Here is a 27,746-nt window from a genome sequence, read left to right as displayed (position 1 = left end):
GGGCCAGATTTGATAATTAAATTAATACAAACTTAAAATAAAACTATAAAAGAACCTTACATATGTGCAACTGACCCTCTGATTATAATCTTGATTCTTTTGATTTATGAAAATGTTCTTCATTTCCAACAGAATGAGCACTTTTCTTGGTGGGACATGTTTTTGCCGAATTTTCAAGAATCAGTGAGTTACTAACGTGTTTTTAGTATGATTAGCAAGTTGCTAACATGTTTCTAGCATGATTAGCAAGTTACTAACATGTTTTTAGTATGAATAACAAGTTACTAGCATGTTGCTAGTATGCTTAACAAGTTGCTAACGTGTTTCTAGTATGATTAGCAAGTTGTTAGTATGATTATAGTATGATTAGCAATTACCAACTCTAATTAAGAACTATATTGGGATTCAATAGTGTAGTGAAAGTGGTTCAGGGTAATCTAGTAAAAAACGCAGGACAGATGAATTGCTGCAGTTTCTAATGTTTATTTTGATAGTAAAATCAATAATAGAATTAGACTATCATGGTTACAAGCAGAATTGTGGTACCAACTCCGGGCTGATACAATGCAGTGACATAATTAAGGATAATACAAAAAACCTAAATCAAATAATAAGAGGCACAAGAACACAAACAGACACATTTTGAAGATCAATCACAACTGCTTTGAAGCCTACTTCACATCTGTACACTAACAAGGCTCGATAAACCAAGCTGTTCTCCAACTAGTTGTGCCGGGCAAAAAAAAAAAAAAACAACAACAAAAAAAAAAGAAACAAAAGTGAAAGAAAATGTCCAATGTATGTCAAAACTCAGCACAACACTGAAACATAAATAGAACAACTGTCAAGATATTGTATTTGAACAGGCATATATGTGAACTACAAATATAGACATTGCTAATAGGATCAAGTAACTGTTAGTTTCAGTAGGATACACTTCTGCAGAGATTTGCTTAAGAATATCACCAAGAGATCTATGACAGAGCACTTAGCAATGAAATACAGCCTTCCTACTGTGACTAGAACAAAGAAAATCAAAGTAAAAAAAGAGAAAATTTTACACAGATTTTGGGGAGTACACACACAGTACTAGCTACTTAAGGATCCCATGCTAAATTATCAAGTAGAATACCATACAACATTAGAAGCACAAGTTCACGTATTGTTTATTTTTTTATTTTTTTACTTACTTTTTTTTTTTAAACAACTGACGCTTCGCGCCAATCGTAAATTGAATGTTGTATGGACTTTCGAAACTAAAAGGAACAAACGGAATCGAAACCAAAAAGGTTTTGGTGGCCCTGGTTTTCGCAAACCCGCTTCCAATGTTGAAGGTCAATTTAGTCGCTGGATGCAAATTTTGGCAAAGGGTCGGAAGGGAATGTAAATCATTGCAGTGTAGAAAAGTATGCGAGCGTTCCTCGACGACCTTTTTGGTAACGTTGGTTTTTTAGAGTAGTGATTGGGCCCAACAGTCCAAGTGACCCTACTAGCTCTCCATGTCTTCCTCAAACAGAAAAAAGAAAGAAACAAACGAGCAAACAGACAATCAAAATAAGCTATCACCGCTACATTAGCACGGCCCTTTTCCCACCCGACCACTGGTTCGGTCCAAGTCCAATATGAGCGCCCGCTACGGGGTCAGGTCTTGGCACAGGTGTTGCAGTGGCTTGAGCAGATGTCGTAAGAGCGACTCGATTTCCGAACGGTTTCTAGCGTAAGATCGGGGGAAGGAGAAGAGTTCAAGGACCTGACAGCACGCGTGCCAAGTCGCAGCTCTCATGTCACTGAGGGTTTTCAAGTACATGTTTTGAAATTCAGCACCATGGGTGGCGAGACAGGACTCCTACCCAATGTCCAAGTTCTTTTGAACCCAATAAAACGAAGAGCTTCTTTCCACCCCCCATCGCCGTGAAGGGAGCCACGCCAAGCGGAGACCACCAGAAGAAGACTCAACTTTTCTCTGAGGGAGTGACTGAGTGCAAGGAAAGCGCCGGCCGATTCGCCGGTCCACCGAGACTTCCGACCGAATTCCGTCGCGGGACGATCAATGCGCACCTCTGTTTGTGTCGTTTTTGTGTTCGTGGAAAACCTTGATTCTGTTCATTGGAGAACAACTGCTAAAGGCCATTTCTGTTTGTTGGTGAGTGACTCTGCTCCAGGTCATAGCCAGCGATCTGAGGAACAGTAGAACCAGAAGAATCAGGAGGCACAATAATCTTGAGCATTGGTGAGGGGACACAAGGTTTGACATTGTCTTTGCAAACTCGGAGGGCTTCGGAGGAATCCACCACTGTAAAATGTACAATGCGTCACGTACGAATGCATTCTACCAAGGTTAAAACAAAGGCAGAGACAATTCCAACCAAGAACCTAAACAGAAGAAATCTCACATGGTTTATATAATGATATCAACATTTCAAAAAATGAGTCTCTGATTGCAGCACTCTTTGGATAGTCTCTCAACCAAAACAGTCTTTACGTTTAATCATATCCAACTCCACTGAAGGAAGACTACATTCATCTTTCAATGAAAACTGTATGAGGGCAAAGCAGCAACAGTTCTCATCTGAAGCAAGCTTACTGCTCGACAGCAGACAAAAAAAACACTAACAAAACATAAAAAGAAGAGAGAATTTTGTGACTTAATTCTTGGCATAATGGGCAAAATCTCATCTCGGTAGAAAATGTCAATAGATCAAGTTTGGGTTTGAATAAGGCACCTGATTTTGCAGGCATCAGTTCAAAAAAATAACATCGGAAATTCTGTCAAACCAAGTGCAATGTGGGTCTTCTCAGCTTTTTGTTTGAAATGGAGGTGATTTCACATCAAAGTATCAAAGTTTCTGTTCCCCACTTGTGCTCATCGGTTCGAATAAAGACGGCGAGGCCGTTCCGCTCCGTCAATATCAATTTAGCAAGGTCAGCATGCACGATAGTCATGCCGTGTATCATATCTAAAGGGATCGAGTGTAGCATATCGCAGATTTGTTAATGGAACATTTACAAGCAGCTGGAGTCATGATATGTAGGAATGCACAATATCCTCTAAAAAAAGCGTGAAGGTCTTTTTGCGTTCCAAACCATTACACAGAGCAATGCACACAATGGTAAAATCATCAAGGTCCACAAAAGGAAATAAAAACAACCAAAACTTAGACATTCAACAGGTTAAATACATTGGAAAGAGCATGTTTATTTAGCAACAAGACAGGCCGCCTTCCGTGAAATGCTTGTCAAAAGCTTAGTCACCATGTTGTTTATCACTTTACAACACCCAATCAGACAATTGTTTCAAAATAAAAAAAAACCACAAGTGCTGTAAACTAAAGCAACATCCTGTCTTTTCTACAGAGTAAAACCTGCATAGTGCACCAATCTTTCTTATATAGCAAACACATTGTTAAATTCTTAAAGGAAAGGTGTAAATGCTTGTTTGAATGCTCTTGAGTATATACTGTAGCCATTTTAGAACTCAATCCGCGGTATATAAAGATAGTGGCATAAGATCCGTCTCTCCATAAATAATGGTTTACAATATAAAAGTCATTGCTCGTTGCATGTAACAGGGAATGATCGTGGGTTCTCTACACAATGATTTAGCAGCTTCGCGTCCAAAATTATTGAATCATCAACAATATGCAGACAATAAAAACAATCGATCAATCAATCAAAGACTGGATGTACAGTTAGCTTACTCGTCTTTCTTTTTTTTTTTTTTTTTTTCAGGATACATTAGCATGGATGATTTCAAAATAAAAACAAGCAAACTGAATAAGCTACATTATTTCCCTTTGAAGAAGTAATATGATGCTAAATAACTGCAAAATATATTAGATAAATAATGAATTTTTCTAAACTGGATTTTTTTTAATGCATGTATTTTAAGATTATAAAATAAACTAATTTGTATGTGAGAGCCCATTATGAATGCTAATATCCAATCACGCTATGAAGCAAAAACAAACACACATATACAGATGTGTGCGTGTGCGTGTGTATATATATATGTGTGTGTGTATGTGTTTTTAAAATATCTTTCTTTATATAAAAACATGATCGGCAAAAAGAAAGAAAGGAAAGAACGATAAAATACTGGCTTTAAATAGCAACCTTTTCCTTAACTGTTTGAATGCCACAGAGTCCCCTGGTTAAAACACTAAAAACTTGCACAGCTCACAACATCTTGTTGAATGCGAGAGCTTGCAACAGCACTCTACGATAACTACCAGATGCTCTCAAAACAGCAGGATGTTGACAGAAGGACAACATGCATTTCCATCTCCGTATGCTCATTGTCACTTGCCATCGAGCTTATTTTATGGGACAATCATTATTATTTGGAGAATATGCTAATGCCATTTGGAGTTTCGGAGCTGTGGATGGCACGAGAAAAGCTGTTTTCTGTCTTTTAAGAATGAATGGATTCTTAAAGAGAAAAAACAAACATAAAAATGTAGTCCAATTGATTCCCCATGGCAAATGGAAATGCCTTACAGTACAGCGATATTTATATATTATTATTATTATTTTTTTTTTTTTTATTGAGCTACCGTCTCAAAGAGCTCAGATTTCCCCCAGTAAGTAAAAAAATTACTTTTAAAAAAAGGAAAAAAATCCACGACAATACCTATCTCTGGCCAGAGAGAATGTGTCAACACTGTACATCAACCTGAAGAAAAATCCAAAGCAGAATTTGTATTTTTCCATAGGAAATGTCTACTGAAGGCAAATGAAGATTGCTCACTAGTCAATGAGACGCATACGAAAGTCTAGTCTCCACACTGTCACACTGCCCTGGTCAAGATGGCAAAAGTCAAGTACACACCGCGGCATTCAAACGAGGTCGGTTTTAGCAGCAAATGGGAGGGGGAAGCTTATTTTTATTCATTTTTATTTGATTTTTTGATTTTTTTTTCTCTAGACAAAGTGCTTTTGCTTTCTTACATGTAATATAGAACTTACTATACATTTATAGATATATAATATACTGTATATATTTTCCACATTTTGAATAAATCTAAATTCATGTCTATGTACAAAAAAAGGAAAAAAAAAAGAAAAAAAAGAAGTTACAACACATAATGGACGGTATATAGAATCTTTACGATGCTACCAAAAGCAAATAAAGAAAAATAGCTTTACAAAACTCTTAGTTTAGATTTTAAAGGAAAAAATATTCTCCCTTCTTTGATCAAAATGATATTTGAGAAACAACCTTCTCTACAAGCTTCAGCATCAAGAAAAAAGTCACTTGTTAAAAGGCCTTGAGCAATTTTTTTTTTCCAAAATGAACAAATTCGCAGCAGCTTAAGATTGTGGAAGAGGGGAAATCTCACAAAAACGGTCTAGGTCAATTCAAAGAATTTAAAAATAGTTCCACTTCAATTGTTTTAATTACTGTAATTAGAATTTCAGTTTAAGGTTTTCACATTGTTTCTGCGAAATATAATTTGTCATTTTCGATACCGGGGCTTAAAACAACCTAGACTTTTTAGTGTGAGATTCAGCCGGTGGAGTACATATAAGCTATATATAAGATTGTGTTAAATGCAATTTTAAATCAGTCTTTAAATAAACTATTTGCAAAGGATCATCTGATTTCACTTGGCAAGATAAGTGCTTTCGAAAAGATTTTCTGTGAGTAACGCAGAACGCAAAGATAAAGGCAATCTCTACAAAAATATACGCAGTTCAATTCTCTTTCAAATATTTCAACAATACTCAGAGTAAGAAGACAAGCATAGAAATGTTTCATGCCGAGTAACATCATTTCAGAAGGTGGCATCTTAACGTGTGCACGGATTAATGCGTATTCAAACTAGAAACATGTATCATTTTTGTATATGCGCTCTCCTCTATATTTATAGGAAGAATAGTAAACCTTTTGGTTTGGTGATGATATCTTCTATGGGCAAAATAGAAGCATCTCCATTACCTTTATAGCTCATCTTTTAAATACGCAACGAAACTTCGGTGGAGGGAAACCGAATGACGGTACAAATGTATGTATTATGAGAACAAAAAGAACAGTACAAAATTCGACGAGGATGCAAATGAACGCTTCTTTCTGCAGAGAATTGGACCCAAGCAAATTTCACAGTTCATTAGAAATCCCTGACCCTACCATTTTTCCTACATTCAATACGGTGTCAGGTAAGCTGTGCAAAACCTTACTTAGACTGGCTAGTTGCCATTTTAAGTTGCATGTGTCTTTGGTACAAAAAACAAAACAATCAAAATATAGTGTGCAAATATCATTTCTTGGTTTTTTATATATATATGTGAATATTTCTTATATTTTACGACACCGCCCTCCCCCCATCCCCTCTTAAACGAAGTACCGAAAAAAGTACATTTGCCAGAGCCATCTTATGATACAAAGCAGACTCTGTGGCATATATCTATAGTTTCCATGTTCCTATGTACATTCAGAGTATCTTTAAAGAGCTGAAATACATTACAAACCTCCTCCGCCCCGTTTTCTGCAAAATGGTCCATTTGCGCTCTCTATCGAGTTGTATGTTTTCTCAACTCCGCGATTACAAGGCACAATGAATCTTACTTGTATAAAGTACAAATATAAACAAAACCCAATCTGGGAATCAGCTTTTTAAAGCCCCGTTCGCTGAGAATTCGCAAAACAACATCAAAGGTGATTTGACGTGAGGGCACTTCAACCAAAGTGTAGAAAGGAAAAGATTTCACCAGTGGATAATAATCAGTCTGCCTATTTACAATAAGGGGTTTAACTGACCATCTGCTCAAGTCAAAGAAAGAAAATAACATTACACACACACACTCTCTCTCTTTCCAACCTGAGACGATCGCAAATCTGTGGAAAAGGGCATTTGAGGCCCGTTTCCTTGCGTGCTACTCTCTCGAAACGTCCCTGTTCTACATATATACACCGAAGGTCAGTAACTTTGCGTTCTTTCACCTTGTGGAAGTTGGTGTATCTCAACTTATCAACAAAAAAATGCTTCGAACAGGAATCCCCGCTGGACACTTATGCCCTCAGTTGAGAGATTAATAAGTGTAGGCCTAACTAGGTTGAAATCGTACATGCCGTGTACTCAAAAAAAGTCTGCATTTACACCTTTTTGACGGCTAAAAGGATCGAATGCCTTCGCAGTTTCTCTGCAGAGCACGCCTCGGCTCTTCAAAACTCTTAATGGGCATTTGACAGATTTAGCTGGACGCAAGAGGAAAATGGCTACAGCAAGAACTGGTGCTCATTGTTTAGCTTTTTTCTCTCTCTCTCTCTCTCTTTTTCTCATTTGTTGGAGGTATCTCGTATGTTGGCTTTTAATATTTGCGACATGGCGGCCTGTTGATCGATACCAGCCACATGCACACATGGTAGGAAACAAGACTACTGAGTGCAAAGGGTTAACTACGAGTTTCATTTCCATTGGTGCACACGAAGTGAATATTTATATTTACATACGAATGCACGGACAAGCGGGTATCGTATGCGTGTATTCACTTTAAACGTGAGGATGCGTCTCCAAGTGAAATGGGCATGCAGAGTGTTGGGCCGTTACAGTGTGGGACAAGAATGGCGCGGATGGCTTCGGGTGTGCTCCCAGGTGCCGGTCGGCGTGACTCTCTACACCTTCGATGTGGGCACACGCAACCCCACCAGCCCTCCGGTGGGATCTCCTTTCCCAGTGTTCTCCAGGATCTGATTCACAAAGTCTGAAGTCTGGCCGGCCACTGGTGGCTGCACTGTGTGGACAAAAGAGAAGGTATTAATGCATGAGTAATACAATAGTTATAATAAAACTGGTACGTTTTTAAGCCTAAGACTAAAGAGAGTAGAAAAATAGCCTATAGTACCTTGGTCTTAAAGTAATAGTTCATTAAAAATGAAAGTTCTGACATAAATATTATGGCAAACCTACATGCCTTTAATGTTTTGAAGAACACAATTGAAGAAATGCTGAAGAATGTACTGGAAAATTTCAAAAATGACAAGAAAGCGCTATTAAAGTAACAGGCTGTTCCAAAACTCCTTATTTTACTAAAATAAGAGGGATCATGCAAAATGCACGTTATTTTTTTATTTAGTACTGACCTGAATAAGATATTTTACATAAAAGAAGTTAGAAAATAATAGCTGAATTTATTTAAATAACCCCGTTCAAAAGTTTACATGTGCCTAATTCTTAATACTTGTTACCTGAATGATCCACAGCTGTTTAGTTGTTTTTGTTTTGTTTAGTGATAGTTGTTCATGAGTCCCTTGCTTGTCCTGAACAGTTAAACTGCCCACCGTTCTTTGGAAAATTCCTTCAGGTCCCATGAATTCTTTGGTTTTTCAGCATTTCCTAGAAGATAAAATAATTTACCCTGATCTTCAAAATTCAAAAAGTTTTCACCCCTGGCTCTTAATGCATCGTTTTTCCTTTTGGAGCATCTGTTAGCGTTTGAACCTTCTGTAATAGTTGCATATGAGTCCCTCAGTTTTCCTCAGTGTGAAAAGATGGATCATACAGAAATCATACAGACATTGTTGGAAAGGGTTCAAATACACACAAAAAAGCTGAAAAACCAAAGAATTCGTGGGACCTGAAGAATTTTCCTGAAAAACAGCAGGCAGTGTATCTGTTCAGGACAAACAAGGGACTTGTGAACAATTAAGCTTTCAACAAATTAAGCAAAATAAGCTTTCTATTGATGTATGGTTTGTTAGGATAGGACAATATTTGGCCGAGACACAACTTTTTGAAAATCTGGAATCTGAGGGTGCAAAAAAATCTAACTATCTAAATAATCGCCTTTAAAGTTGTCCAAATGAAGTTCTTAGCAATGCACATTACATTTTAATACATTTATAGTAGGAATTTTACAAAAAATCTTCATGGAACATGATCTTTACTTAATTTACTAATGATTTTTGGCATAAAAGAAAAATTGATCATTTTGACCCATACAATGTATTGTTTGATATTGCTACAAATATACCCTTGCAACTTAAAACTGGTTTTGTGGTCCAGGGTTACATATGGAAAATGGCTGCCAGGATATAGTTTTTAAAATCACTTTTGTGTTTCTTGTGTTCCATTAAAGAGTTTTAAGGATTTAGAAAGAAAAATGTGGGAGAATGAATGACAGAACTTTCATTTTGGAATAAGTAGCCCTTTAAGTGACTTTAAATTCAATTGAGGATTATTGAACTAACTCATCTATAAAATTTCAAAAATTAAGTGATAGGACAGACAAGATTAGCATTTCTAAAAAATTACAGGCACTAGTGTTTTAAAAGAGTTTTGTTGTTAGTTACAGGTTGTTTACGTCCCAGCGTTTGGGAAACTATGCTGAGATCATGAGCTTACAAATAGTGAAAAACTATTCCAAAAAATTCATGTTCGTTTAAAGCTGTTCTTGTTACTTATATAACAGTCGGATGAGGTCATGTTATGTGGTGATTGCTGATTGTGATATGTTAACAAAAATTTCTTCACGAAATACAACAGAGGTCACAGCACAGAGCGAAGCAGTGTGAAGGCTCTTAAAATTCTTGACGACACAAGGATAGCAGCTGTTGGAGAAGATGCAGAATGCAGATTTTTCTTGCAACTCTGCTTGTAAGATGTATCGAGTTGTTAGCATTGTGCTTGAGGAGAAACTTGAAGACAGCTTGTACGAGATCACGCATAATTCGCAAGTTATTGCTAAAAGCACTTGTGTTAATATTACTGCAACACAGCATATTTCCTTACCTAAGGTATCCTCAATGAGTTTATCCAGCTTCTCCGTCATGCTTGTTCCTTTGTCATGCGAGATATCCTGAACTCTGCTGACTATCTCCTCTTTGATTGCATTGATCACGAATAGCAAACGATCTGAAAAAGAAGACAATCATATCTTTGACTCATTCTTGGCATACTTGGCAAATCTGCTCAGTTATGAGTAGGCACAAAAACATAACTGATCTAAAAACTAGGCTCATTTCAAAGATAAGCCAAGCAGTTACACTCAATCTGGTCAAGGCAGAGACGTTCTACAAAAAATCTCAAGCACTTCCTTTAATATTTAATTTCCATGTCTAAACAATGTACCATATTCAGTCCCAAGGCCCCATAACTTGACTTTGTTGGCTTCATACTGAGCTTTCTTTTTCAGCCTGCAGGCCCTGGGGAAGAAAAAACATACAAAAAAAGAATCAAAAAGAGTATTTGACTAAAAAAAGTGCAAATGCTTTTCTTACTTAGAATTTGTGTCTTCTTTCCAGCTGAAATATCTAAAAATTCTTAAATCAAGAAGGATTTTCTAGACAAGTTAAAATGATTGTTTTATTTTTTTGCATAAAAAATAAGTAAAAAAAAATTAAATGCTTAAAACAAGCAAAATAATCTGCCAATGCGGTAAGCAAAATCATTTTATTTCAATCAGACAACTAGATTATTTATCTTACCCCAATGGCAGATTATTTTGCTTGTTTCAATTTTTAATTTTGACCTATTTTTTTCTAAAAACAGGTTAATTTTTACTGGTCTAGAAAATTCTTCTTGATTTAAGAATATTTTGATATTTTGGCTGGGACAAGACAAAAAAATCTCATTAAAAAGCATTTTTTGCAGTGAGGGTTTTAAATGTAAGGGAAACCATTAGGATGTGAGCTTTAAGGAATAAAAGCGACCTAGATATGGCTTTACCTGGATGCAAGCTTGTTCTTCTCCTTTCGTGATCGAGGCCGGGCTGTTAGAGGTAGCTCACTAACCGGCGTCAGGTCGCTAATAACTTTATTGAGTTTCCGGAGTTCATTGCCAATCTGAAGCAGTTTTCGAGGGTTTGGAGTAAGATCTTCAACGTCTGTCCGCCGTGACTTCTTCAGGGTGTATTTTCCTAAACAATTAAGACAAACATTAACGTCAAATATATCAGGCTTAAAAAGAATTTACAGCTGATATGCTGTTCATAGATTTCATAAAATGGACAGTGAAAGTCTCACCATGATGCAGGCCGTTCTTTTGGTACATGTTGCTGGGAAGGGTGTCTCTGTCCCATTCGGAGGGTTTCAGCATGCGCTCTTGTTTGGATGGGATGACCTGCTCGCTATACTCCCAAAAGTATCTACGCTTTCCCCTCTTCCTGGAAATTCCAGCCGTCAGGCCTTTGACATCATCAACCATATCAGTGTCACATCCTGTTTAAAAGATAGAATGGTGATGAGGCAAAGAAAGAAAAGAACAATGATTTTTTTTACAGAATCACTAACCATTATAGTCTGGCAAATGCACATTATAATTCTCATCTCAACCATAACAAATCACAAGGGCTTGTTCAAGATATTAGCAGCTTCATAGTTTTAAATTAGGGCAGTGCACATAAGTTTTCACTAGGGATGCACACAATACTAAACACAAGTAATCATACTTCTGTTTTGGTATTTGCTGTTTTGTACAACAGTATTTTCAAGTGCCGTCAAGTGAGACTGATGCCTATTTGATTATTTTCAGCTAATTTTAAAGGGATAGTTCACCCAAAAATGAAAACTTGATGTTTATCTGCTTAACCCCAGGGCATCCAAGATGTAGGTGACTTTGTAACACAAATGACAGTTAAAAATAAATATTTGACAGTTAAAAAAAACACACACTGACAAAACCAAATTAAACTCTGTGGCTCGTGATGATACATTGAGGTCTTAAGACACAAAACGATCAGTCTGTGCAAGAAACCGAACAGTATTTATATCATTATTTACCTCTGATCCACCACAGCATTCAACTGTCCAGAGCGTGTTCACAACAGCCGGGGTGTGCAAAAGCATTGTTTACACAGTGCATAGCGCTACTCAAAATGATAATTACTTGTGCTTATTCTGATTCTGGCAACCGATTAAAAACTAAAAGATTACATTTCCTTGTGCAAACTTACCCAGGAGTGTTGACTTTTCATCGACTACACCTGCAGTTGTGAATGCGCTCAATAGAGTTAATGTTGCGGTGGATCAGAGGTAAATAATGATATAAATGTCTTAAGACCTCAATGTATCGTCACAAGACACAGGGTTTAATTTGGTTTTGTCTGTGTATGTTTTTTTTTTACTCTCAAAGATTTGGTACCCATTGACTGCCATTATATGACTGACAGACTGCAACGGTTTGAGTTAAAAATCTTGGTTTGTGTTCTACTGAAGAAACAAAGTCACCTACATCTTGGATGCCCTGGGGGTAGGCAGATAAACATCCAGTTTTCATTTTTGACTTCCCTTTAACTTTAATAGTAAATACAGTAGACTATAGAACCATAACGCAATAGATAAAAGGACAGCGTTTACAAACCAAACTTTTGCAACACTTCCGTGTCCTTTAGACCAACCTGAAAAAAAGCTTATTTTTTTTTCATTTCAGGCTTCATTTAAGCTGACTAGCTAACAAAACACTACAGGACAAAAAAAAAAAAAAAGTCCTGTGAGTGGCGTTTCCAATTCTTGTTTTTGACAGGTGGAAATTTAGGTCTCTTCAGTTACAGGATGGGTGGAGGAGGACACACTTAAAGTTTGACACAAATGATCATACTTCAAAGATCCTTATCTAAATGTTTTCTGTCATCTTAGCTGGCGTCACTAGGTCTATTTGACAAATCCAAACCTAAAACTGCTGCAATTTATCATATGCATTGATCAAAAGGTTTTACAAAAGCAAAATATGCATATTGCAATTTTAATAAATAAATATATATATACTTGGCTATCTAAATAGGGACCTTCCATAGACATCAAATATTGTAAAAGGAAACTCAAACGTGTGTGACACATAAGAACCAATGAGGTTTTTTGAAACATATATGAAACAAGTACAGCTAATATCCTGTTTAGCAAATTTGATGTGCTCTATGTATGTGAGTTGATCAATGTTTATGTAAATAAATAAAAAAAATATTATTTTTTCAAAGATCTGGATTAAACCACACTATTCCTATGGATTACTTTTGTGTGTGTTTTTAAAATTTATTTTACACAAAATGTCCATTTAAGGGAGGGAGGTTTAAATCTGTGAGGTTTGATTTAAAATATCTTAATGAAACGCATGAATTAAAGTCATATGTGACCCAGGACCGCTAAACCAGTCATCGGGGGAACATTTTTTGAAATTGAGATTTACACATAAGCTTTCCACTTGTATGTTTTTAGGACAATATTTGGCTTAGATACAACTATTAGAAAATCTGGAATCTGAGGGTGCAAAAAAAAAAAAAATCTAAATATTGAGAAAATCGCCTTTAAAGTGGTTTAAATAAAGTTCTTAGCAATGCATATTACTAACCAAAAATTAGGTTTTGATATATTTACAGTAGGAAATGGAGAAAATATCTTCATGGAACATGATCTTAACTTAATATCCTAATGATTATTGGCATAAAAGAAAAATCGATGATTCAATGTATTGTTGGCTATTGCTACAAATATAGCCGTGCTACTTATAACTAGTTTTGTGGTCCAGGGTCAAATATGGTTTTGGAACAACATAAGGGTAACCAATTAATGACAGAATTTTTATTTCTGTATGACCTATCACTTTAAATGGAGAAATACAGGTAACCAAACAGCTTTTGGTCCCCATTGACTTTCATAGAATTTTTCCTATGTTATGGAAGTCATTGGAGGACCAGCAGCCATTTGGTTACCCACATTCTTTAAAAATCTCAACAGGAGAAAGAACCTCATACAGGTTTGGAACAACTGAGGCAAAAATTTTGGGGTGAACTATCCCTTTAAGTATACACACACACACACACACACACACACACACTTTCTTAAATTATAAGCTTCAAAATGCCACCACAAGAGATTAATACCATTCAGAACCTATACATGCTTTTGTTTTGTTTCTCATATAATTTTTATGTGTAACAAAGTATTGGGTAAGATCATGTTATTTTCACTTCCCTTTGGTTATCTTCTGCACACAACCTTACAATGCACTTTCCAAGTAGCTAAGTCCTAAAATGAACTGGATTTCCCAATGGTACTCAAAAGCAATGACATTCTAGGAGAACTAATGGTATATACTCTCTCTTCCTGTTCACTCAGTTGTAGGCCTATTTGCGCTAAATGTACTGTGCACTCACTTTGCACCTCCAAAAGTCTGATTCTTTGTGTTTCAAACACAGCATGTGTTGATACTAGTATCATTATCAATGCATCCCTAGTTTTTATGCATTTGGCTTCAACAGCTTTAAGAAAAACATGCAATTTCCCACCTGGCTCTGAGAATGCGTCACTAACGTAGTCGTCTTTGTCGCCCTCATAGTCCTCATCATCCTCCTCCTCCTCTTCCTCATCGTTCTCTGAGAGCTCATGTTCACTGCCAAACCCTTCATCATGGTCTTCATCATCTAGATCCAAGCCCTCTGCCTCCTCCTCTTCTTCCTCTTCCTCGCCTTCTTCCTCCTCCTCTTCCTCTTCTTCCATGTCAGTAGTCGCCTTCCCTGCCAGCCTGGCCCTGGTTAAGAATAACGAGTAGTTGTGCTCTTCCTCCTTCTTTTTGTCTGCGGCAGAAGCGTCGGCTCCGAGGGCACTCACGGTGAGCAAGGTTTCACTGCCGGCGGCTGTGGGGAAGTGGAGTTTGTGTGGCACCGTCCTCAGGGTCCCTATTTCTGGACTAGAACCGGTCGGTACCTCTCGTTTAGGAGTCTCCACTCTCTTTTCGCAGTTATTGGAGGATGCCGTGCTAGAAGCGACGATGATTGGGTCCTCGCTGACCTGCGAAGCTGACGACTCGTGCTCCTGGATAAGAGGTGAGGCAGAAACACTAATCTGGGTAGCGCTCTCTAGTACGGGTTTCCGTGGTACGCTGATGCGCACCTTGGCTTTGCGAACGTAATCCATGTTGTCCAGAAGTGCAGGCGAGGCTTTGCTAGGGCCCTGAAACTGGGCCTTGGCCATTGTGTCAGTGCTGGAGGGAACAGGCCAGGTAGCTTTCTGGGATCCCTCGGCGAAGTCCGGCAAAGGGTTGCGACTCGATGAGGCACCGTTTGCAGAGTTGCTGAGTTTGTTGGTCTTCTTGGCCACGGTGGAAGGTGGAAACAAAAGCTGCTTTTGACCCACAAGCAAGTCCGGATGGTAAAGAGTGTCACAAACTGGCTGTGAGTCCTCACTGTTGAGTTGGGCCAAGGTGGGTGTCTGCCCTATCACCTCCTCGTCCTGGTAAGGGCTGGAAAAGTCATCGAGGCCCAAGAAATCAACTTCCTTGGTGCCCCAGATATCGCAACTGGTGAGGCGAGTGTATTTAGTCAAGTCCTCCCAGTACGTGTCCCATTGCTCAAAGTTTGAGCTGTAGGCAGGGTCGTTGTCTACCAGCTCAGGTAGATGATCCATGCTGTCCAAGTCTTTGCAGTCCCCAACTGTGAAAATATCTCCTCTAGGGCTCTGGCGACAAGTCATGTCCCGATCCTGTAAACATTTAAAAATGTCACTGAACCTTGTAGACTAAAGAAACCCAAAAATGAAAAATCAGTCATTAATTACTCACCCTCATGTCATTCCAAACCCACGAGACCTTCTATTCGAAACACAAATTAATATATTTTGGATGAAATCCTAGAGCATTCTGACCCTGCATAGACAGCAACACAACTGCCATGTTCAAGGCCCAGAAAGGTAGTAAGGAAATTGATCAAATAGTCCATGTGACAACAGTGGATCAACCGTAATGTTCAAACTATGAAGTCGTGGTACTCTCCTGTAGAAATTGTTGAATAAAGTCATTATAGTGGAGGTCAAAAGTTAACATCTCCCTTTCAGAATCTGCAAAATGTTAATTATTTTACCAAAATAAGAGGGATTGTACAAAATGCATGTTATTGTTTATTTATTACTGACCTAAATAAGATATATCACATAAAATATGTTTACATATAGTCCACAAAAGAGAATAATAGTTGAATTTATAAAAATGACCCCATTCATTTTTAATACTGTGTTGTTACCAGAATGATCCACAGCTGTTTTTTTTTTTTGTTTTTTTGATAGTGATAGTCATTTAGGAGTCCCTTGTTTGTCCTGAACAGTTAAACTGCCCACTGTTCTTCAGAAAAAAATCTTTCAGGTCCCACAAATTATTTTGTTTTCCAACATTTTTGTGTATTTGAACCCTTTCCAACAATGACTGTATGATTTTGAGATCCATCTTTTCACACTGAGGACTGAAGGACTCATATTCATCTTGCTTAACTTGAAGATCAGGGTAAATTTAACTTATTTTGACTTCTGGGAAACATGCAACTATCTTCTGTAGCTTCTGAAGGGCAGTACTAAATGAAAAAAAATATGATATTAAGGCAAATTAAGAAAAATGTACACATTCTCCATTCTGTTCAAATGTTTTATTCTCTTAATGCATTTTTTTTTCCTTCTAGAGCATCAGTGAGCGTTGGAAGCTTCTGTCCCTCAGTTGTCCTCAGTGTGAAAAGATGGATCTCAAACTCATATAGTCATTGTTGGAAAAGGTTCAAATACACAAAAATGCTGGAAATCAAAGAATGTGTGGGACTTCAAGGATTTTTCTGAAGAACGGTAGGCAGTTTAACTGTTCAGGACAAACAAGGGACTCGTGAACAACTATCACTAAACAAAAAAAAACAATCAGGTAGCATTCAGGTAACAAAACAGTATTAGAAATCAAGGGGATGTAAACTTTTGAACGGGGTCATTTTTATAAATTAAACTATTATTTTCTCTTGTGGACTATATGTAAACACCTTTTATGTCAAATATCTTATTCAGGTCAGTACTAAATAAACATTAAACATGCATTTTGTATGATCCCTCTTATTTTGGTAAAATAATTAACATTAAGGGGGCTGTAACCTCTGACCACAACTGTATTTTTGTTTTCTTTGCACACAAAAAGTATTGATGTAGCTTCATAACATTACAGTTGGACCATGGTTGAAAGTTCTCGGATTTCATCAAAAATAACTTGTGTTCCAAAGATGAAGGTCTTACGGGTTAGGAAAGACATGAGGATAAGTAATTAATAACAGAATTTTAATTTTTGTGTGAATTCTCTTTTTAATAACCCAGTGCCATTAACATAACCATGCGTAATCTTGTTCCATGTTTTATACCGTCTAGACGTTATCTTGGGTTGTGATTAATTCAGAGCTGTTAGGTTTCAAGTTTTCACACTGTTTTTTGGTAAGCCCTGTGTTAACATGTGACCATGGACCACAAAACCAGTCATAAGGGTAAGAGATTTATCAGCATATGAAAGCTGAATACATAAGCTTTCCATTGATGTATGTTTGTTAGCATAGAACAATATTTGGCTGAGATACAACTATTTAAAAATCTGAAATCTGAGGGTGCAAAAAAAAGTAGCTCTTAGCAATGCATACTACTTATCAAAAATTAAGTTTTGATATATTTATGGTTGGAAATTTACAAAATATATTCATGGAACATGATCTTTACTTAATATCCTAATGAGTTTAAGCATAAAAGAAAAATCTATTATTTTGACCTATACAATATATTGTTGGCTATTGCTACCAATATACCTGTGGTACTCAAGACTGGTTTTGTGGTCCAGGGTCACATTGTATGTGCATATTTACAATGTTAGTAAGTTTTAATGGATATAAAATTTGGTTTAAAGACTCCTTGTCCATTTGTGGAAATGTTGCCGCAACTACTTCTGTAACACTATGCAAAAATAATACTGTCTATGTCGCTCTATACATAACACTTTGTAATCATTGCATTAAGGGGCCTATAGGGGGCCTCAGCAAATGTCCAAGTGGGCCCCAAGATGACTTCTAGACCTGGAAAATTAATAACATTTTAAAACATCATGGCACTTTCATAAAGAACATACATTGTTCTAGTCATGTTAAGCTCTAAATATGTTTTATCAGGCAGAAATCAATTTATGGCCACATTGTTTCCTCGTTTTAGATAAAGTGCAGGCACATTTCATTCCCACATGAGTGAAATTTAGCTACAGTTTAACTAAATCAATGGAACAAATCAGTACATTGCCAGAATATCTTGTTTTTCCATGTGCATGGATTCTGTAGTGTAAAAAACCTCTGTGGGTATGAACTCACCAGTTCATACATGAAATCTGGGTCAGAACTGTTAGCCAACAGATCTGTGCTGGTCAGCGCCTGGTCAGTAAAAGGGCAGTTTTGAAAGGCATCCCCAAAGGGAGGATCCATTCCGCTAATGCTGGGCTGTAAGATGAAAGCAAGAGAAGCATACCATGATTCCCATTTCAAAGTAACTCACTGGGCACCCACGTTTGAATGACAGGGCCCATACCTGAGGCATTGCAGAGCACAGATCCACAGTTCCTTGACGGAAACTTTTCTGCCACCTCCTCCGTCTCAGTCGCACTATCTTTTCGTCAATCTCTGGAGGAAATTTGATTTTAAGAATGAAAAAAAAAAAGAGTTCTTGTTTTTAATATGGAGTTGTCCTCCTCACTTGAATGTTGTCTGTGGAAAGAAAACAGAACAGGAGAGAGGTTAGCTAGCACAAATGTTACAATAACACACATTATCTGCACAAAACAGGACACTCGGCCTGCACAGTCTGGTAAAGCGAGTCTATAAACAAAATGTCACTTACAAGCTGCGAACTGGCACAGACTATGAAACACTGAGAGGAAACAGCTGTCAAAAACAACTGTGTGCTGATCTTAAAACAGGTTCGCTTTGTAGACATCATCAATGCTTTTTTGCATCTGCAAACATGCACAGAAACACTAGGGTTGTTCTAAAAAGGTCCAGCTATGGTTGAAAAAGTTAGGGAGGCTGTCTGAGATCCATGGGAGCCCTTATTCGTGTCAGATTGTTGGGCGGCAATAGAGCATGAGCATCGAACACGAGGGCTATTTTTAAAACAACATCGCCTGAGCCCTTTCCCCTCGACAGACAGACAGCCATAGGCGCCGAGACCCGAAACGCTGGACACTCTTTGCATAACAAATCAACAGAAATACGTCGGAGCATGTGAGGCTTGTGCTGGCCAGCTTCAGCGCTGAGCAAAACAATCCTGTCTCTCTTGTGCTTGATGACATCATTTCCTCCTGGTGCACCGAGCGAGTCAAATAAGCGTCTTATCACCCTTTGGCTTCGTGCACGGCAGGGTTTGCATACAGCCCACAGAACCAGAGTGAGAAAAAAAAAACACTCTGAAGAGAAAAAAAAAAAAACACATTTCCCTTCAGCCCTCTACCATTCTGCTGCTTATAGCCTACAAACCTTAACTTTCCAAAGAAAATGTGAGCTGTGCAAAACTTTGGCTGGTTTTTAGAGCATTCTGGTAGGATTTTAGCACATTGGTGTTCTAGGTGGTTTCTAAGGAGTTGCTAGGGTCTCCTAAACAAGCCACTCAATGTAAACTATTAGTCTTTTCGTTAGCCAATCTGCGACCTACATCGAAAACGTGACCAGTCATCATTCATTTTCAATGAGAGCTCCCAGTTTCCGACAACATGAGCAACGGTAACCACTGACAACAGGATGTGGGAGTTTAACTTAAATTTACTCTCATGCAAATGAACAGCGACTCATTGGAACAAATAGTACCAAACGGAGTAAAGTCTCAGCGAGATACTGAGAGTTTGATTCAACCACACTCTTAAAAATAAAGGTGCTTTAAAAGGTTCTTCACAGTGATTCCATAGAAGAACCATTTTTGGTTCCACAAAGAACCATTCAGTCAAAGGTTATTTGAAGATCTTACCTTTTTATTATCTGAAGAACCTTCTTTCGCCACAAAGAACCTTTTGTGATACCGAAAGGTTCTTCAGATGTTAAAGGTTCTTTATGGAACCATTTAGACAAAAAAGGTTCTTCTACACTCTAAAAAGTGCTGGGTTATTTCTGTAAACACATTGTTGGATTAATTGAGGTACTGTAAACACACAGTTGGGTCGATCATGCTGGTTCAAATAAACTGTAAGGGGTTCTTTTACTATGAACACCTGGGTTGGGTTATTTTGACCCAACCGTTTTATTTATTTTTTCCACTTCCTCGAACTTTCTCAATTCTTCACTCGTCTTGTCGTCAGGCGGTCACGCACCTCTCAGCAGGATTATAAGGTAAATTAATAATATGATTATATAATTATTTACCTTTATTTTTAATAAGCATCATGAAGCACCTTTATTTTTAAGAGTGCACAGAATTGAAAATTACGCCGCTGTAATTTAAATACAACAGGTTTCTCTTTGTATTGCAAATTTGTAGCAAAAATAATGAAAATGCCCACTTCCGGATACATAATGGTGCATTCTTTAAAAAAAAAAAAAGGTTGTTTTTTTATGATCTGAATGCATATAAGCGCCACCACAATGTTATAATTTGAAGTTGGAAACTTGTATTTTCATATTCATAAAGAACATACTTTTTCAATGGTCTCTCGTTACTCAGACTTTAGATGCACCATAACATATCTTGTTCTGTGTTAAGCTTGTAGGCAAACTGAAAGTACAAAGAAGAGACAACGTTTGCCATTGTAGCTCTGGTAATAAGACGTTAATTAAAATATTTTCATGATTACAACTTAATCATCAGGCACTGAACTGCACTTTTTTGTAGGTCAAACCAGAAGTTAGTATCACCCTTGTTCCCTCTACCAAAACCCAACAGGATTTTTCCATTGACTTTTAAATTATTGCAGAAAATAAGGTCTGTGACCAACAAAAGGTTATGCTTCTTGAAGCTGGAATACTCTGCACATCTTTTGCCAAGGTTTTTGCCCCAATTTATAATCTGGACAGGTTGACGCTAGTTGTCGAAAGCCAGAGCCAGTCTGCAATTTGAGTTGACAGGTTTCATAGAAAATTGGATAGTGTATCAGGGTCACCCTTTTCAGATTTTGAAAGCCATGCTTTCATTGTTCTTCATGCTAATATTCACTTTTCTGAAACTTAAAGCCTAAATGCAATCGTCAAACATAAAAAAAGCATCACAATCACAGGACTTCAACGTCACCAACATTAAGCTTACAACAACTCTGACTTTCTTTGAGTTAGATTAGTTTGCAAGAGCACCTTTATACGCACCTTTATATGCACAATTAACACAATGTTGTAAAACAAAGTTGTAAATCCAGACTAGTGAGTAGATGAGTTTAACTTTTCATTTAGCTTTTTTCAAGACAAGTAAACACTTAAACTGCTTAAAACCTGCATTCCTAAACACAAAAAACACTTTATTTCAGAAATGTTTCCCAAAAAGTACATTTCAACCTTTTTTTTTTTTTTTTGATAATAATGGACCTAGAGAGTCCAGAGAATTGTACTGCAGTGTTCTTTTCAGTTCTTTTTTACATCTTCTCAATCATTTCACAAACAATTTGATTGACAGCAGTGGTTCTCATAGCCCTTGAGAAATGTGATACCCCCCCGTTGGCAATTTTTTTTCAAATTTCTCATAGATCTTGTGTCAAACAGGCCCACCAAGTTTCGTTCCAATCGGTCTACGTTAATCTTGTCTAACAGGTCCTCAAACTTCAACCGTGCGCAGTGATTTTCATTTTGATAGGACAAATGGTTGTGTATAGGCATTTTTATGGGTTTTCCCTTATAGCGGCACCAAGTGGCCAAGCTCTGTGATGTTTTTCCTGTGATCTCAGATTGAGCTCTTACGTGTTCTGAGTTTGCCGAAGATATCGCATTCCATTCAGGAGTTATAGGCATTTTACTAACAGTGGCATTTTACCCCTTTCAAACTTTTTGTGGTCCCTTTGCAACAGCGAGTCAAAAGTTCAACCATTTTTTGAAAATTATTGATATTCACTGTCCAGGAAACATTTCTGCACTGGTTTCCAATTGGGCGTAAAACCTAGAACTAGTTTCCAACAACATAAGACACTTAAGCTGCGATTGACAGTTTAGGATTTATGAGTGACTTTGTACCTTTGATCGCTATAGCGCCCCAGTCAGGCTGATCGGGCTGAGCCTTGGTGACGTTGTAAGCGATGTGAGTACTACCATCCTTCCAAGTTTCAAGTCTCTCAGACTTACGGTTTGGTCTGCACGATCATTTTTTTACATGGAGATTGCTGATCCTTGGCCATTCTAACAATTACAATAGAGTTTTAGAGCTACATGCTTTAACCTCTAAAAAAAAACACTGAGGTCTAGACGATGGAACCACTGCTAACTTGTTTCTGGGTTTTAATGTCATCCCAGCGGCACTGTACAGCTTTACGGGTGGAAGAAGAATATGATTCTGTGGGGGAATAGAATCTTTATATTTGTGTATTCCACAATAGGAATAGGAACATAAACTTAACGAAAGGTACACTGACCCGGCAAGTTCCAGCATCAACACTGCTGTCAGTGTGAACAGAACATAAGTATGGGCAATAATAAAAGTGATTTGCATTAAGCCCTCCTACAACAATAAACATGTACATCGGTCAGCACTGGTGCTGAGCTGTTAATGTACATTGTGTCATTCTGTCTAGAAGACTGATCAGACATCTGCATATGGAAACTGAAATGAGAAAGAGACACAGGCTCTCTGTATGAGCAATCCTGCCAAAATATATATCCACCTGTTGTGAGAACTCATAAGGAGGGCAATGTGGTGGAACATCTAGCCAGCAGACTTACATTCACAGTACAGTATCGCTGAAGACATCAAGATTTGCATGTTATTTACCAATACTAATCTTGATTTGCTAGCCTACCAATATCTAACAGCAACATGTCTGATGATGTGAAAATACAGGAAAATAGATGGAACCAAGAGAAAGAGAGCAGCTGATACTGATTATTTTGTAGTAAACAAGCATTGTTCTCATGAATACAAGTCCCTGAGTGGCTGAAATGAAAGGTCTTTCAATAGGATCTGGGAGTAACAGGCTATAGATCAGAGGAAACATGATACCGGTGCTTTTCAAATGATGGTTATGCAGTGAATACCCTTGCTGGAAAATGTAATTTCAAAATGACATTTGATTAAGTATGAGGTTAGCCAGTCAAATCCCAAATTGTTTTTGCAAAGGTTTCACATCAGAGGGTGAAGTATCACAAAATCCAAACTGTCAATTTAATTTAAAAAAAGGAATGATTTTCATTATACAAAATTATAATGCACACTATCATTCCTAAGTTTAGGGTCGTTAATGCTTTTTAAAGAAGTCTCTTATGCTCACCAAGGCAGCATTTATTTGATACAAATATAGTTGGGTCGTTGACGTATCAGACTTTTGAATAGGCCAATTTTAAAATACCAAAAATATGGATATGTTTGACCATTTTCCAAACATTTGGAATGTAGTGTACACTTGCCTTTATAAAGAAAAGGAAAACATTTGACATTTTAGTGTTTTTACACTTGAGTTAATAAAACATAGCCTTAAAAAAGTCATCTGGGGCGACCGTAATATATCTCAAAATTCACATTTTTATGTATCATTAAGACTTGTTGAACACATATCAGTAAGTAGATAAACTGATAAAGAAAGACAAACTTTAGTCCCTTTTAATTTTTTGAAAACCATTATTTTACAAGTTTATTCTATAATATCAGAGTCTCCCTCGTAATCCAGTTACAATACTGATTTTTACTTCAAAAGCAAAAAAACTGAATTAGCATTCATAAAGATGTTACACATTCAGCAATAGCATACCACTGATTATTATTGGAGGCTAAACTGATGGATATTTGTTATGAATTTAGTGTAATTATTGCCATTTATTGGTTACCCCACATGACATATGGTCGCCCCAAATGATAAGAAAACCACAGGTATAAAAATTTCAGTTAAAATGTACACAAGAGTTCAAGACGAAAGAAAATTTTACTCTTTTTATTCAAATTACATTTCAACATTTAAATATAACAAATCAGAAGGACATTAACATTTAAATGGAGCAATTCCAATAGGGTCTGCACACCATCGGTGCTCGGGCCCTAATTAAAGCTGCAAGCAGCGATGAACGGGCCCTCGCCATCTGCGCAGTCGCCATCCCGATAGTATCAGGAAAATTGTGCCCAGTTGGCACATGCATTCACAGTAACGCTCTGCCAGTTTGGATTTAAAGTTTACAGATTTGAAAGGGATGCACTTTAAAATCAACACACAGACACATACACACAATATATAAAATGTTGCCATCCAGTTTCATTTGTTAACATTAACTATATTAGTTAACATGAACAATAATTAAATAGCATTTATTAATGTTAATTAATATTAAGCTAAAAAAAAGTATTCATACATTATTAAAATGTAAAGTTTGTATTGTTGTCAAATATTGTCTTGAAATTGTTAATTATAATTTTAAATTCAATAAATAACACTATGAAAATAATTGTCTATCAATGAAGATAAATCGCTCATGCTAAAAAGTTGTAATTTTTTTTACTATTTTGCTATGTGACTGCATAGGACAAGTTCATGGTACAGTTCAGTAAAAAAAAAAAATATATATATATTTTCTCAAAGATCAGACTCTCAAAGATCAGACATATTTATGTAGATTAAACTACATCAATGTGCATTTCTTCCTCAAAGATGGTCTGCAAAACAGCATTATTCACTGGTCTCTCTCCCTTTCACCCCTTCCCCCTACACTCACTCTAATGGTGCGTTCACACCGGACGCGACTTGCGCGGAAAAAACGCGCTATTCGCGCGTAGTTGAACGCTTGAACATTTGAGTTTACTCGCGCCATTTGCGTGGTAAAATTCGCGTCATTCGCGCGTGACATTTTCTTCACAACAGACGCGAATTCGCGTCATGGGAGGGGCTTCTGCCACTCATCAGCGGGAAAGTAGTTGTAAAATAGGTGAATGAGCTCAATTTGCCAGCTTTAGCTTGCTTGTAGTCTCAATATGTATATGTAGGTCAAATTGAGTAAAGAGCGTTTTTAAAACTTACCAGATTGTCCGACCTCTTCACTCACTTTCTTCCTACCAAGATCCTTTTTATTCCTGTTTCTACAAAAGTCCAAAGATGTATCGTACAGCTCCGAGTAACCACAGACAGCAACGGTGATTTTGTCCTCCATTGTTGTTTCGGATTTCTGCCTCCGTCACTACTAGAGCAAGCTCCTGATTGGTTAACGCGGCGCGGATTTTCGCCAAAGTTCAGATTTTTGAACTTGCGCGTTTCACGCGATTCGCGCGAATGGCGCGGCAATCGCTTGACACGCTCAATGCGCGCCGCTTCATTCGCGCTATTCGCACGTTTCGCGCCGCCTCATTCGCGCGTTTCGCGCCGCAGGATGGCTATTCGCGTCTTTGCATTGACTTAACATGTAAATCACTCGCGCTTGCCGCTTCATTCGCGTCCAGTGTGAACGCACCATAACACTCGACACACATACTTGGAGGCAGGCAGTGTGAGAGCAGATTTCTGATTTCTTTCTTTAATTTTCTTTAATTCATAGAGCCTTGTATACTTATGGGATTAACAGCATTTGCTCAGAATGACTAGTTCTCTGTGTGAAAAAAGTTTTAAAGAGTTTGGATGCTGCACTTTAAAGATATAAAAAAAATTACGGTTATCTTTTTTACTATCACTTTAAAAAATCACCACGAAGATATCCAAAATCTGCTCACAATTACCATCTTCAGAATCTTCTCTTCATGTTGATAAAGTTTGGTGTGAACAGCATGTTGCTCTTATGAGGAGTATGAATTTGTTTACAGCCTGATTTTTCCAAAAATCCACATTCAAATTTAAATATCCGGCTTCCTGTTGGTCGTAGCTAATAAGTTTAATTTATAAAAGTTGTCCAGATTGATGAGAACAATTTCGGTGACCAATGTTTAATAGCTCATTGTAGCATACAGTCTAAACTGTTTATTTGATCTACCCTGGTCTCCTACTTTCTGTAGCTCTAGTGACTCTAGCTCACTGCTAAAGAAGCTCTTTTTTTCTTTACCTCTCTCTTTTCCTTGCAAGATACTCTGCTCTTGCTGCAGGGTCGGTGTTGACCTTCTGTCTATGACGAGCAGTCTTCTCTTTTCTTGTTAATCGTGCCATCTAGGAAATAGGTAAAATAGGTTAAAACTTGTTTAAAATGACTAATACATGTATAGTCACATAAATGGAATGTCATTCTGTATATTTTTTTAAATTTTTCCTGTAGGATTGTACTACAACAAAAAATAAATGTTTATCCCTATAAAAGGAATGGAAAATGGCTGAATTTAGAAAAAAAGATAAAATATACAAATAATTATGCTTAAACAATTAGCTCTATGTATATAATTGGTGTATAGAATATGAAAACTACAAATACAGGACATATATCTATCATTTAAAACACGCAGTGGTCGCCCCACATGATACTCGGTCGCCCCATATGATGTTTTCAAGTTCACTCAAGTATAACAGGCTAACAGTTAGCCTCAGAAACCAAACTAGCTTCTTCTAGTGACATGCCACTATCAAATTTATCATCAAAATATAGATTTGTGGGAAAAAACTTATAATTCACAGTTTTGGGGTGGTCGCCCCACATGATGACCAAAAGTGACTACGACATTACAGCAATTAAAAAACTGCTTTTTCTTACTATATAAGAGAGACTGAGTTACCTTAAAGTTGTTTCCAGGGGGTCTTCACTTGTGTCTGGCTGATGCAATATCCCATCCTTGAGATGTTTTTCAAAATAAAGGTCCCAAAATTGTGGTTTGTTGATGGTCGCCCCGGATGATATGGATAGAATCAACATAATTCGGACAACATTTGTTTGTATATCATGATAGAAATATATGTGCAAATGCTTTATAGTTTTGTCAATGGATGTAAAACATGTTTGAAATTATGCCAACTAGGAAAATTGATATATTTAAGTTGATTTAAAGTGTTTTTAAACCAGTTGTCCTAACAAAAGTCAAGGCTGGACGGTCGCCCCATATGATGTTTTGGCACTTCGGATAGCAGAAAACTGATGATGAAAAACTTAAAAATTTGGAGAAGTTAGAGTGGTTTAGTAGGTGAAGAAGGTATAACAAGTAGATGTGAAATTTTTACAACAGTACTATTGTGAAATATTCAGTTGTATATATTGTATACACAGCACCATTTGTGAACCCTTTAGAATTTTCAATAATTCTGCATAAATATGACTCAAAACATCATCAGATTTTCATGCAAGTCCTGAAAGTAGACAAAGAGAACCCAACCAAACAAGTGAGAGAAAAATATTTCCTTTGTCATTTATTTATTGAGAAAAATGATCCAGTGTTACATATCTGTGCATTGCAAAAGTATGTGAATCTTCGCTTTCAGTATCTGGTGTGATCCCCTTTTGCTGCAGTAACTGAAGGTAAAGTTTCCTGTTAATGCTGATCAGTCCTGCACAATAGCATGTAACAGTTGTAGCCCGTTCCTTGGTGCAGAACTACATAAACTCTGTGATGTTGGTGGGCCTCCTCCTATTAACCGCTTGCTTAGGTCCTTCCATAACATGTTAATTGGATTAAGGTCTGGACATTGACTCAGCCATTCCAAAACATTAACTTTGTTCTTCTTTAAACACTCTTTGATAGAATGACTTGTGTGCTTGGGGTGGTTGTTTTGCTGCATGCCCACGTTCTCTTGAGACTCTGTTCTTAAACAGATGTCCTAACATTTTCCTTTAGAATTTGATGGTATAATTCACCTTCAGTATTCATTGTTCCATCAATGATGGCAGGCTGTCCTGGCCAAGATGCAGCAAAACAGGCCCAAGCCATGATACTACCACCACGTTTCACAGATTGGACAAGATTCTTAAGCTGGTATGCAGTGTGTTCTTTTCTCCAA

General features: G+C 37.3%; 1 protein-coding gene across 1 annotated transcript; it reads right to left on the bottom strand.

The window, feature by feature from the left end:
• Positions 1–463: 463 nt before the first annotated feature.
• Positions 464–25,976, bottom strand: crebrf (creb3 regulatory factor). Its single transcript, XM_073823942.1, has 10 exons — positions 25,876–25,976; positions 22,390–22,471; positions 18,281–18,421; positions 18,067–18,192; positions 14,218–15,409; positions 10,961–11,155; positions 10,665–10,854; positions 10,068–10,141; positions 9,729–9,851; positions 464–7,731 (listed from the first exon to the last, which is right to left on the bottom strand). The coding sequence occupies exons 1-10, from the start codon at positions 25,974–25,976 to the stop codon at positions 7,613–7,615; spliced, it is 2,343 nt and encodes a 780-aa protein (XP_073680043.1). The 3' UTR covers positions 464–7,612.
• Between the last annotated feature and the right edge of the window lie 1,770 nt (positions 25,977–27,746).

The sequence above is a fragment of the Garra rufa genome, chromosome 19, assembly GCF_049309525.1.
Source record: "Garra rufa chromosome 19, GarRuf1.0, whole genome shotgun sequence".
In the NCBI taxonomy this organism is placed as follows: domain Eukaryota; kingdom Metazoa; phylum Chordata; class Actinopteri; order Cypriniformes; family Cyprinidae; genus Garra; species Garra rufa.
Note: the sequence above shows the minus strand (reverse complement) of the source record. Positions and strands in the feature narration are given on the sequence as shown.

Excerpts from the sequence above, each read along its gene's own strand:
- crebrf (XM_073823942.1), bottom strand. The coding sequence starts at position 25,976 with ATGGCACGATTAACAAGAAAAGAGAAGACTGCTCGTCATAGACAGAAG. Across the intron at positions 18,422-22,389 it reads CAGCACCAGTGCTGACCGAT|AAACAAGAACTCTTTTTTTT; the intron begins GTACATGTTTAT and ends ACTCCATATTAA. Across the intron at positions 11,156-14,217 it reads TGACGCATTCTCAGAGCCAG|GATGTGACACTGATATGGTT; the intron begins GTGGGAAATTGC and ends TCTTTTAAACAG.